General features: G+C 43.7%; 1 protein-coding gene across 2 annotated transcripts in view; it reads left to right on the top strand.

Annotated features, from left to right (window-relative positions):
- cwc15 (CWC15 spliceosome associated protein) overlaps window positions 1-5,846 on the top strand; it is a 66,668-nt gene extending 60,822 nt beyond the window's left edge. For both annotated transcript variants that reach the window (XM_078545792.1, XM_078545791.1), the window contains exons 6-7: window positions 1,458-1,564; window positions 5,068-5,846. In XM_078545792.1, the coding sequence (XP_078401918.1) occupies window positions 1,458-1,564; window positions 5,068-5,197 (237 nt within the window). In that variant the 3' untranslated portion in view covers window positions 5,198-5,846. The remainder of the gene's footprint in view (window positions 1-1,457; window positions 1,565-5,067) is intronic.
- The last annotated feature ends 6,560 nt before the right edge of the window (window positions 5,847-12,406 follow it).

Here is a 12,406-nt window from a genome sequence, read left to right as displayed (position 1 = left end):
GAATGGGATGTTTTCAGGTAGCTGCAGTTAAAAGAAATACAGAAATCAACTTTGATTCTAACTTTTCTAATTGCATTTTTGAAAAATTATATCTTACATAAATTTCCCACTCTTTCCCTTGTGCCAAAAGAATTATTGGCCATGTGGAGAAAATGGTTATATTCTGTAGATTTGAATTATAGTGAAAATAGGCTGCTGTATTTAAAAAAAAAATTGTGTATAAGTCGAAGCACCAATTACATTTTGTATGGAGTTTTTAAAAATGAAGTTCCTGTAATTTGCTCGGGAGACCCACCTCTTGACTCCCCAAAGCCTGTCCACCATCAATAAGGCACAAGTCAGGAGTGTGATGGAATACTCCCCACTTGCCTGGATGAGTGCAGCTCCCACAACACTCAAGAAGCTTGACATCATACAGGGCAAAGCAGTCCGCTTGCTTGGCACCACATCCACTCCCTCCACCACTGACGCACAGTAGCAGCAGTGTTTACCATCTACAAGATGCACTGCAGGAATTCACCAAGGCTTCTTTGACAGCACCTTCCAAACCCACGACCATTACCATCTAGAAGGACAAGGGCAGCAGATAGATGGGAACACCTCCACCGAGAATTTCTGCTCCAGGTCACTCACCATCCTGATTTGGAAATATGTCACCGTTCCTTCACTGTCACTGGGTCGAAATCCTGGAACTCCCTCCCTAACAGCACTGTAGGTGTACCCACACCACGTGGACTGCAGCGATTCAAGAAGGCAGCTCACCACCACCTTCTCAAGGGCAACTAGAGATGGGCAATAAATGCTGGCTGAGCCAGCGAAGCCCACACCCCATGAATGAATTTTTTTAAAAAAATAATAATTGCTGCCAGTTAGGGAGTCTAGGATTGGGGACATAGACAAAAAATTAGAGGCAGACTTTTCACAAGTGAAGTGAGGAAATACTTCTTCACGCAAAGGGTGTTGAAATTTGGAATTCTCTTCCACGTATAACAATTGATACTAGATCAGTTAATTTTAAAATTGAGATTAATAGATTTTTGTTGGCCAAGGTATTAAGGGGTATGGGGAAAAGCAGTTTATGGAGGTAGGCAGCAGATCAGTCACAATTCCCTTGAATGGAAAAACAGACTTGAAGAGCTAAATGACCTACTCTTGTTCCTATGTTCCTCTGCTTTCCTGGCAGTATTGTAAATTTAGCATAGGAGTGACAGCAGAAATGAGAGCCATCGAGGACAACTGGTATGAATCTTAACTATTGTGAACTGGAAAACTTCTATAATATGTTTTTGGGAATTTGAGAGGCCTTAATAAAGTCTGACTTGTAACATTCCTCAAATTTGGGGGGAAAAGTGCTTTTGCCAAAACCTCATATCAGACCTGTTAGAAAATAAACATATTCAGGAATCACAAGTTTACAGCTGGCATGTTGTACATAATTGAATTTATAACTTCCATAGGAGCGTGAACAGAAAGCTGAAGAAGAAAGAATTAGAATGGAAAATATTCTGAGTGGCAATCCTCTCTTGAACCTCATCGGACAGTCAAACTTCAAAGTGAAACGAAGGTAAAGTGAAAGACAACCATTTAGAATATTCTATTAACAGAAGAATACACATGACTGTTTGAGTAGCCAGTATGGTGACTTTTTCTGTAGGGATGGAGTTGGAAATACATTTGTAATACCCACTGTCCTAATACTGAAGATGTTCTATGCAGTAATCAGTAGCTACATTTTATAATATTGTCAATGGCATATCTTTTTTTGTTTCCCTGCTGTAATAAAATATGGTAAATCATCAAAATGGGTTCTTAAGCAACTTGAGCATAATTTCCAGTGAATAAATTGTTTGCACAAAACTAAAATCTTGTGGAATAAAATGTCTTGAATGCTGGGCAACTTGAAGAATGTAAGAAATAGGAGCAGGAGTAGACCATATGTCCCTTGAGTCTGCTCTGCCATTCATTATGAACATGGCTCATGGATTATCTGCCTCAAATCCACTTTCTCACCCGTGTTGAATGTAGTGTAGTCTGGAGATGTACCTTATTTCATCTAGATGGATGAGATGAATGTCATCAGTCTTCATTATAGATTTCCCTGTATGAAAATGACATTGAAGAAGTGAGCCTTTCTACACTTAGAATAAAACTAAAGGGTATGGCAAATTAATTTGTGTTCATTGGCTCAATGATAGCACTCTTGCCTGAATTTCAAGGTCATAGGTTCAAGCTCTCGAGGCTTCAATACACAATTGAAGCTGACAGATTCAGTATTGAGGAAGTGCTAAACTGCCTGAGGCACCATCTGTCAGGTGAGACATTAAACTGAGACTCCATGTGCCCTCTCAGCTGGACCTGAAAGATCTTGTACCACTATTCCTTGCAGAGCATGGGGATCACCCGGTGCCCTGGCTAACATTTATTCCTCAACCAACATGACTAAATCAGTTTAATTGGTCATTCATCTCATTGCTGTTTGTGGGAGTTTGCTATGCAAAACTTTGCTGCATTTCCTTACAATACACTTCAAAAATACTTCATTGGCTGTAAAGTGTTTTGCGACGAAGGTATTTGTTTAAACACTGAGTCTCAGATGGGAAAATCACCATGTGACAGTGTTTTTTTTAGCATTGTGCGCCATGCATAGCTATACAGTCACACAGTCTCTCCTAATCTGCTTTGTACTCGATACTTAATTCAGGGCTGCTCCCTTAATTTTTATTTCCCCATTGCAAACAGCACGAAACATTCAGGCTTTCGTTTTGCCATTTACCCCCACTAGGAATTAGAATTTATTTGACTAGGATGTTAGAACTCTCTGAACCTATGGATTTGTGTGAGCAAAAACAGCAAAGAATGACCAAAAAATTGATAAGGAAGGAAAATTTAGAGTACAAGAGAAAGCTAGCTAGAAATATAAAGACAGATAGTAAGAGTTTCTGTCAATATTTTAAAGAGAAGAGTTAACAAAGTGAGTGTTCTATAGAAGATCCTATAGAAAGTAAGTATGGGGAATTAATAAGGGAATGGCAGATGAATTGAACTGTTATTTTGCATCGGTCTTCACTATAGAGGATGCAGGTCACACCCCAGAAATGGTTGTAAATCAGGAAATGGAAGGGAGGGAGGAACTCTGGAAAATTACAATCACCAGGGATGTGGTACTGAGAAAATTGTTGGAGCTGCGGACTGATAAGTCCCTGGGTCCTGATGGACTCCATCCTAGGTTCATAAAAGAAGTGGCTAGTGAGATAGTTAATGTGTTGGTTTTAATTTTCCGAAATCCCCTCGATTCAGGGGTGATTCCATTTGATTGGAAAATAGCATAGATGGGCCTTTCTGGTTGGCAAGATGTAATGAGTAGTATGTTACAGAGATTAGTGTTGGGGCCTCAACTTTTTAGGATTTATATAAATGACTTGATGAAGTAACCAAAGGTATGGTTGCTAAATTTGCTGATGACACTAAGATAGGTAGGTTAGTGAGATGTGAAGAGGTCACAAGGATATCGATAGGTTAAGTGAGTGGGCAAAGGCCTGGCAAATGGAGTGTAATGTGGGAAAATGTGAAATTGTCCATTTTGGCAGGAAAAATAAAAAAGAAACATTATCTAAATGGTGAGAGATTGCAGAGCTCTGAGATGCAGAAGCATTTAGAGTTCCTAGTACATGAATTGCAAAAGGTTAGAATGCAGGTACAGCAAGTAATTAGTAAAGTTAATAGATTATCATTTATTGCGAGGGGAATTGAATATAAAAGTAGGGAGGTTATGCTTCAGTTGTACAGGGCATTGGTGAGACCACATCTGGAGTACTGTATACAGTATAGGTCCCCTTACTTAAGGAAGGATGTAAATGCGTTGGAAGCAGTTCAGAGAAGGTTTGCTAGACTAATACCTGGATTGGGTGGGTTGCCTTATGAGGAAAGGTTGGACAGGCTAGGCTTGTATCTGCAGGAGTTTAGAAGAGTAAGAGGCAACTTGATTGAAACATATAAGATCCTGTGGGTGAATGTGCAGAGGATGTTTCCTCTTGTGGGCGTATCTAGTACTCAGGGCCACTGTTTAAAAATAAGGGGTCGCCCATTTAGGACAGAGATGAGAAATTTTTTTCTCCGAAGGTTGAGAGTCTTTAGAGCACTCTTCCTCAAAAGGCAGCGGAAACAGAGTCTTTGAATATTTTTAAAGCAGAGGTAGGTAGATTCTTGATAAGCAAGGGGGTGAAAGGTTATTGGGGATAGGCTGGAATGTGGAATTGAGGTTACGATCAGATCAGCCATGACCTTATTGAATAGCGGCACAGGCTCGAAGGTCCAAGTGGCCTACTCCTTCTAATTCGTACGTTCGTGAATCTCCTTCCATCAAAGGTAAATTTGCTAGTTCTGGCATTCCTCTCAACTATCAGAGAGTTGTAACCTACACAACAATTTTTTTAATTTCAGGGCAAAATTTAAATTTATACCTTGCTAACAAGTATGAAATAGCATCGTAAATATATGTAGTCTTATTTTCTGGTGGGGAAGAACCCTCAGGGAAAGTTAGATTCCTTCCTGCCCCTGCAGTGTACATGTAGCTCAGAGGATGCCTTTGAAGCTGCTGGAAGCTGGTTATGTAGATTTTATGTTCCTGTCCTGATACTGAAGAATGTTAGTGTTTTGCTGCAGTAGCACTTTAAGCAGTCTTAAAGATTTAGGCATACTGATGTCCTGTATATGGAGGCACCATGTTGGGTCGTGCGTAGTTAGTTCAAGTTTTGAGCCTGATTTTCCTACTTCTATGCTTGAAAGACAATGCATGCTATTAAGGCTGGGAAGTAATAAGTCTTTCTTAAAACAGTCATTATGAGATCTGTCTAATGATACTAACAGCATTGCATAACTGAACATGGAACAATCTAGTAAATTGTGCTCCTGACTGGGACTAGGATGTGCCGATTTGGGAGGGCATAAGTTTAAACTTTGCTCACATCATCCCATGAAAATTACAAGGGTGACGAATGACAAAAAAAAATTCAGATGTTTTTGTACCTAGGATATTAGTGCCATCATTTAATTTTGTTTCTCTTTTAGGTGGGATGATGATGTGGTGTTCAAGAACTGTGCTAAAGGAATAGATGAATCAAAGAGGGATAAAAGATTTGTGAATGATACACTTCGCTCAGAATTCCACAAGAAGTTTATGGAAAAGTACATTAAATAATTGGCATCAAATACTCTATTGCTGTTCAATAGTTACAGAAAACATGTTTTTCTTCCCCCTCCAAGGATCGTAAACTCTATTTTCCTCCCTATTTGCCCCCTCGGACCTTGCAGCAGCTAAACTCCAGAAGAAAATCATCTGCTTTGAAGTTTATGTTAGTGGCAGACATAAACAGCCCAGGAAATATTTGTACACCTATTCATGAAGCACCTGATTTCTACTCCAGTGCATCCTGTTGCATCACAAATGAAATTAAGAGCTTGGTGACATAGGAAGGAGGAGACTCAGTTGAACTTGTGTCCTATTTTGTTAACCACATGTTGCATCAGTGTGAGTTGCCACCTAACTGTTTTTGCCATCTTAAAAATTTTTTTTTTAATCAATGTAGTTAGCAGAATATAATTTGCATATAGTGTTTTTTTTCTGGAAAAGTCTAAGGACATTTGTATGTCTTGAAACATAGAGTGAATATTTAATTGTAAGTTATGAGCAATACCAGTTTGTGTTAAAACTAAGGTGCCGTTCTCTTGGTGTAATGCAAGATATAAAGGTGTGACTTTCATCGGCAAATCAGTTTCAACCCACTGAGGAATAAAACATTTTGTTACTAGACTTACCCCAATTTTAAAAATAAATGTTATTCGTAAAACCATTGTTTTATTTTAATTTAAAATAGAGCCACTATCAGCATGAACAAAGTGAATTATTAATATATCTTAATCTATGATTTTATTGTGCGTCACAGTGCAAGATTTGGTGCAAGTATTAACATCAACAGGGACAAATAAACTTTCATCTGGAAAAGCATGGGTTTATCAAGAACAGCCAGCATGGATTTGTTAAAGGCAAGTTGTTTGAGTTCCTTAAGGTAACAGTGAAGGTTGATCCAGGTGGTGGAGTAGATGTATATTATCGACCTTTGGAAGGCATTCAACAAAGTGCTATACAGATTTGTTAAGAAGATGGAAGCCCCATTGATTAATTAGAAAGTAGTGGTATCAATATGCTATTAGCTCAGTGACAAGATGCAGAGGGGAGTGGTGGATTGGTAGTTTTTGGACTGGGAGGTGGTTTGCATTGGTATTCTCTAAGGATTAGGTTGGATCCACTTCTCTCTCTAATTTTTATAAACAGTCTGGACTCTGTTTAGGGAGAATTATTATAGTTTGCAAACTTGGCAGTATGGTAGATGGGGAAGAGTTGTAGAATTCAGGATGATCTTGATGGGCTGATTAAATGAGCAGAAATATAGAAGCATAATAGATGAAGTTCAATGTAGAGAAGTGTGGAGTAGGCTTTATATAGAAAGGCAGTATACTATAAGTGGTGTGGCTTTGAAAAGTGTACATGAGCAGAAGGACCTGAGTGTCTATCTTCACACATCCTTAAAGGTACAGAGCAAGTTGATAAGCATATGGCTAAAAGCCATATTGGTTATTTGGATTGGTAAAAAGAAGCATAGAATACAAAAATACAGACCATATTAGAACTTCAGTTAGATTATTGTGAATAATTATGGGCACCACACTTTAGGAAAGATGTAAACACCTTAGAAGTGGTATAGAGATGGTTTGCCAGGATCTTACCAGGGATGAGGGACTTAAGTTATGAGGAGAGGTTGGAAAAGTTAGGATTGTTCTTCTTGGAGTAGAGAAGGTTAAGAGGTGGCCTCATAGAGGTTTTCACAATGATAAGGTTTCGATAGGGTAGATGGAGAAAACCTATTCCTCTGGCAAGTGGATCAATAATCAGAAGGCATATATTTAAAATCATTGATAAAATCATTGACAATAGGCTAGAGAAGCAATGAGAACTTTCTTCATTTTGAATGTTGTTGTGATCTTGAGAGGCTCAAAAAGGCTATGGAAACTGATTCCATAAATAATTTTAAAAGGGAGTTGGGTAGGCACTTGAGGATAAAGAACTTACAGGATTATAGACAAATAAAAAACAGGGGTTCAGGTGGATCTAAGCACAAGTGCCCTTTTAAAGAGCCAGCAGGCTGAATGGTCATGTTCTGTGCTGTAAGTTTCCATGATACTGGTACTTGGAAAAATATGGTGGCAAAGGATGTCAGTATGCCAATTGACTGTATTCATTCAAAAGTTATCAGTAAGATCAACCACTGCATCTCAAGCATCTCATTCAGCGCCTTGGAACATTTTGCTGTGCTAAACTCACTATATAAATACAAGTTTTTGTTCAACTGAGCTATCCTAATCCTTTACAGTTTGTTGGTATGTTGTGTGATGTCTCTGGCACCCAAAGGATGTTTTGTGCATTGGAGTTTGAGAAGAATGACTAGGATCATTCTGGGATTTTGGGATCTTATTTATGAAGAGACTCTCTGGAGTTCTATGTTTTCCTCTGTAAAGGTTGAAAATAGAGCTGTGAGTGTGAGAAATGAATTGTGTGGAGAGGATGGATGGACAAGTGAGACATGGGTGTGAGGTATGCATAATGTTTAGCTGCTCAGATGGGCATGCAAGGCAATGCGTTGAGAGGGGAATGAGTGTAGCTGCAAGGTGTTGGTCTCAGCAGTGTTGTCCAGGGGAATACTGAGAACCTCAGAAAAGTGGCATTGGGTCAGGAACCTGACTGGCCACTTCTGGGTTTAGCACAGGTGGGTTTCCAGGCGAGCAAAGGAACTGACGTTTAGGTCCGACCAGGAGGGCAGGCAATTGGACATAAAAATAGCACCACTGGCCAGGGCCATTTACCATTTTGAAATACCTTCTCCCTCACTTATCTTCCGTTGCATCCTGTTGGTGCTTTCAAGCCTGGAGAGTAATTGGCCTCCAGCTTGCTCACCCACCACCCTTGATTGGAGGGTGAGCCCCCTCACCCACCTACCCACCCTGTCTGCTAGTTGGCTGCTCTGGGGAAAAGCACAATGACTTACTGTTTCCCACTCAGTGCAGGCTTCTAACCCCCATTTGAGCCTAATGGTGAGGTTCAGAGCCACAGGGAAAATCCAGCACAGAGAGTGGGACTTAGCACCTGAATATGTTATGCCACTTATCTATCTTGCTTGAATTTCTTGAACCTCTTGGGGCACTGTACCCTAGTTGCAGTAACACGCTCCTGCTGCTCACTTTCTCAGCCATTTCCACCCATACCTTTTTAAATTCCTGAACCTAGGAAAGAGCAGCAGGTTTCTGCTGCTGCACCACCACCCCCCACACCACCCAATCATCCTGTTCACTGACTTTCCCTTCCTGATTGGTGACATAATCACCACCCTGCTATTCTTTTTGATTGGGAACAGTCCAATTGCCAAGGGTTCCTGACTGCAGCCTCCTGCTCCCTCCCACCAGCTAAGATTGGTAGGCCTTCCCTTCTCAGGCTCCTTGACCATTTTCAGCTGTTCGCTAGCTCCCATTAACATCAGGGTCCATGTGCCCAAACTTGTTGGGAATGGGGAAGTACAAGGAACTGTAACAATTGCAAGTGTTAGCTGAAGTGGACTGGGAAAATAGGTTAAAAGGTAAGATGGTAGAGAAGTAGTGGCAGACATTTTAAGGAGGTATTTCATAACTCAACAAAAATATATTCCATCGAGAAAGAAAGACTCTGAGAGGGATGCAACATCCATGGTTAATGAAGGAAGTTAAGGATGGCATCAAATTGAAAGGAAAGGCGTACACTGTGAAGATTAATGGTAGGCCAGAGGATTGGGAAGTTTTTAGAAACTGGCAAAAGATAATCCTTAAAAAGGGGAAAAATTTAAGTAAAAGCTTCTACAAGTGTATAAAAAGGATAAGAGCCAAAGTAATCACTGGTTCCATTAAAGGATGAGACTGGGGAATTAATAATGGGTAACAAGGAAATGGCAGAGACTTTGAACAAGTATTTTGTATATGCCTTCACAGTAGAAGGCACAAAAAGCATCTCAAAAATAAAAAAATCAAGAGGCAAAATAAGAAGGAAGAACTTGGTGTGAGCATTTGGAGCTCATGGTGTTGGGGGCGATATATAAATGTGGTTAGAGGATCAGGTAAATAACAAGAAACAGAGGGCAAAATCGTCCCAGATTTGCACTGTGTAGTAGAGGATGTGAAAAAGTTGTTTTACCTGCCGGCTGCAATGGTGTGTTTTTGCGTCACGTCGTTCTCCTTTCCGGCACGTCCCATCTCAATAATGCATTCACGGGAAACACTCCAGATCACTGGTGGATGGGCTCAGATTTTCCCACTACGCCGTGACCACAGCACTTCCTCACTCTGAGCGCCATATTTAAAGCGCAGCTGAGCACAGCCTACTTCACGTCTACAGACCAGGACTGTTTCAGGCGACAGATGGCTCCGAAAGCAAAGAAGATGGCAGCCCCCACACTTAGTGATGCCTCTCCGGGTCGCCTGCTGGACGCAGTGGAAGGCTGCTGCAATGTCCTCCAATCCTGCTCTGGCTGCAGGAGGTCCATCAGAGTCACCAATCTGGCCTGGGAGGCGGTGGCAGCAGCAGTCAGTGCCATCAGAGCACAGAGGAGGTCAGCCATCCAGTGTAGGAAGAGAATGAATGATCTCATCCATTCCACCAGGATAAGTCAATCACTTCATCACTCTCAACTCTCTCACTCCCAAACCCATCACACATCCACAGTGAACGCCACTAACTCTCACACACACCCTCACACCTCCATCAGGCTCATATACTCTGGAGCTTGCATCCTCATCCCATCCATGGCTCCGCTCACCACACAAACATTCCACACAGTGTCATGTATCCTGCTCACACACTCTCCATTTGTTTTCATGCAGGAGAAACTGGCTCACAACAGCAGGGAGAGGTCCCAGACTAGGGGTGGTGTGGCCCACATTAGGTCCCTCACTCTGAGGGGTGTGCCATCGCTCTGACTGGTGAGGATGTGAGCCGTGCCTGCGGCAACGGTGAGAACCTGCACCACATCATCCCTCTCTCAAGGCAACTGTGAGTGCTCTCTCCTGTTTTTGACTCTGCTGCCATGCCCTAATTATCTCTACTTTGGTTCACAGAAGCTCTGCCAAGTGACAGCCCTTGGCCAGCCAGTCCCTCAGCTCCAACCAGGTCCTTGCCCCCAGCAAAGAGGACACCTCCTCCATTGAAGAGCTGGAAATAAGCAGCCTGGAAGATCTGTCAGCATTTAACCACACTCTCCACCAGCGCGATGGGACCTAGATCTCGAGCAGGCTCGGGTCCACAACCTGGTGGTTACTGAGTGGACATGTGCCCGCAGCTGGAGGAGGCAGTTTTATGCAAGCTCCCTGGTACTCGGAGGACTGCTGAGGTAGAGGCACCTGTGAGGTCCAAGTCAGACGACGAGCCTCTGGATTCAGCCTTCCAACTCATCATGGAGATTCAGCAGAAGGCAGGAGAACATCAGACAGAGCTGTTGGAAGCCCTCAACAGAGTGGCATGTGAGTCGGCGGAGTGCTTGCTCGCTGATGAAGTGGTGCCCATGTGCACATATTGATGTCTTCCTGGGAAGGATGGCAGATGCCATGAAGATTCTGGTCCAGCAGAACACGGAGATGCACGCAGACCTGCACTCAATCATGTTAGCCATGGGTATGTTCCTGCGGTGGCAACGCGAGAAGTAAATGGGGCACCTCAATGTCCCTCCAGGTGCTCCTTCCCCTCAGGAGTCAGACCAAGGCCCTTGGGCACCCAAAGTGAAGAGGAGCAGCAGCTGGACACCTCTGGGTCATCTGCTAAGGTATCTAAGACTGTTCACTCCCTCTGAGTCCTCTTTGCCTGTGACCCCCTCAACCTCATCTCCTGTCACTACAGAGGGAGCATCTGGCCCACAGGAGGACAGCCAAAGCAAGCTGGGGCCTTCAAGGTCTTGGTTCTCCAGTGGATGCACGCCGAAGTCATCAGAGACAACAGGGAGAACATAGCACAGGCCGTCTCCACCCCTGCTGTCAGGGCAGCACCTAGAAGTAGTGGTAGGCCTAGAAAAGTTAAGAAATTCTGATAACAGGTGGTTCTCTTTCAGTTGTTCATCTGAGCTGACGTGCATCTGTGCCCACTCACTGATCGCAGTCACGTGCAGTATCCGTGCCTGTCTAACAAGGCTCCACTCACTTCCAATTTCGACACCCATTGTCGTAGTGAAGTTTTGGATCAGGTCCCCCATTCTTCCCCTCCCCCAATCATCCATGACCTTTCCTCCATCTCTGTCGACACCCCTGGCATCACCTTCCACCTCCACTGTCACCTACAGCCCGAACCCTTGTCTTTCCAGGATGTCCAGGTGAACATGCGCTTTCCCTGCCTTTCTGAGAATCCCACCCCCATCCACATTGACCTCCCTGGCCACCACCTTCCCACTCCCAGAGTCCGTGTCTGGCTCCGAGTCTCTACCAACCACCCTTGCCACCTTTCTACCGCTACCTATGCACCCTCACCTTCCCACCTTACTGGCTCCCTCTGACCCCTCTCACACTTACCGTTCCCTCCTACCAGGCCCACGCTGAGTTCACTCCCAGGAGGCAGTCATTGACTCCACAGAACCCTTCCTTGCACATTCACCTGAGCATCCTCCCCACTTACTCCCTCCTCCACCCTGCCTCCCTCCGCCCCCTGGGCATCTCCCTCCCTCCGCCCCCCCTGAGCACCTCCCTCCCTCCCAACCTAACCCCTCCCCTCCCTCACAGGTACATTTTCCTCTTCCACTTGCAGGTAGACCTTTCTTTCTCCCCCCACAACCTTGATGAGCATCCATAGCAGCCCACAGCCAAGACAGTGATGTTCTGAAGCATCAACAGAGCCCTCCCACTTTCCGTGAGTTGCTTTGTGTCCATGAAAATCCACCCAGCATGTGATGCATGTGTTCCTCCAGGGCCCAGTCCAGTAGCTGTAGGGCTCCAGCATCATCTCCTCGGATGTCTGCAACCTGAACAAGGCCCTAAAGGTGAGTCCTGACTTCTGCACGTCTCGCTTGTTGTGCCGTGTTCTAGGCCAATGTGTTTTCCCGCTGGCATCACAGTAAATCAGGCGTGGGGGGAACGATTCTGGTCAGTTTTTACTTTGCATCCTGATAGTGGGATGTAAATCAGGTTCATGCAGGCCTCCAGCGGGATTTGCAGTCCGCGGACACCATTGGATGTTCATGCTGTGCTTTGACACTGGTGTGAAACTGATTTGCCCCTCCCGCCAAATTGATCCCCTCCCCTTCCTCCATGACACCTGCTGCCAACGGGACCGGATGAGTTGGGATAAATGGGT

This window comes from Cetorhinus maximus, chromosome 7 (genome assembly GCF_964194155.1).
Source record: "Cetorhinus maximus chromosome 7, sCetMax3.hap1.1, whole genome shotgun sequence".
Classification (NCBI taxonomy): domain Eukaryota; kingdom Metazoa; phylum Chordata; class Chondrichthyes; order Lamniformes; family Cetorhinidae; genus Cetorhinus; species Cetorhinus maximus.
The sequence above is the reverse complement of the archived record's forward strand: the minus strand, read 5'-3'. Positions and strand labels throughout refer to the sequence as shown.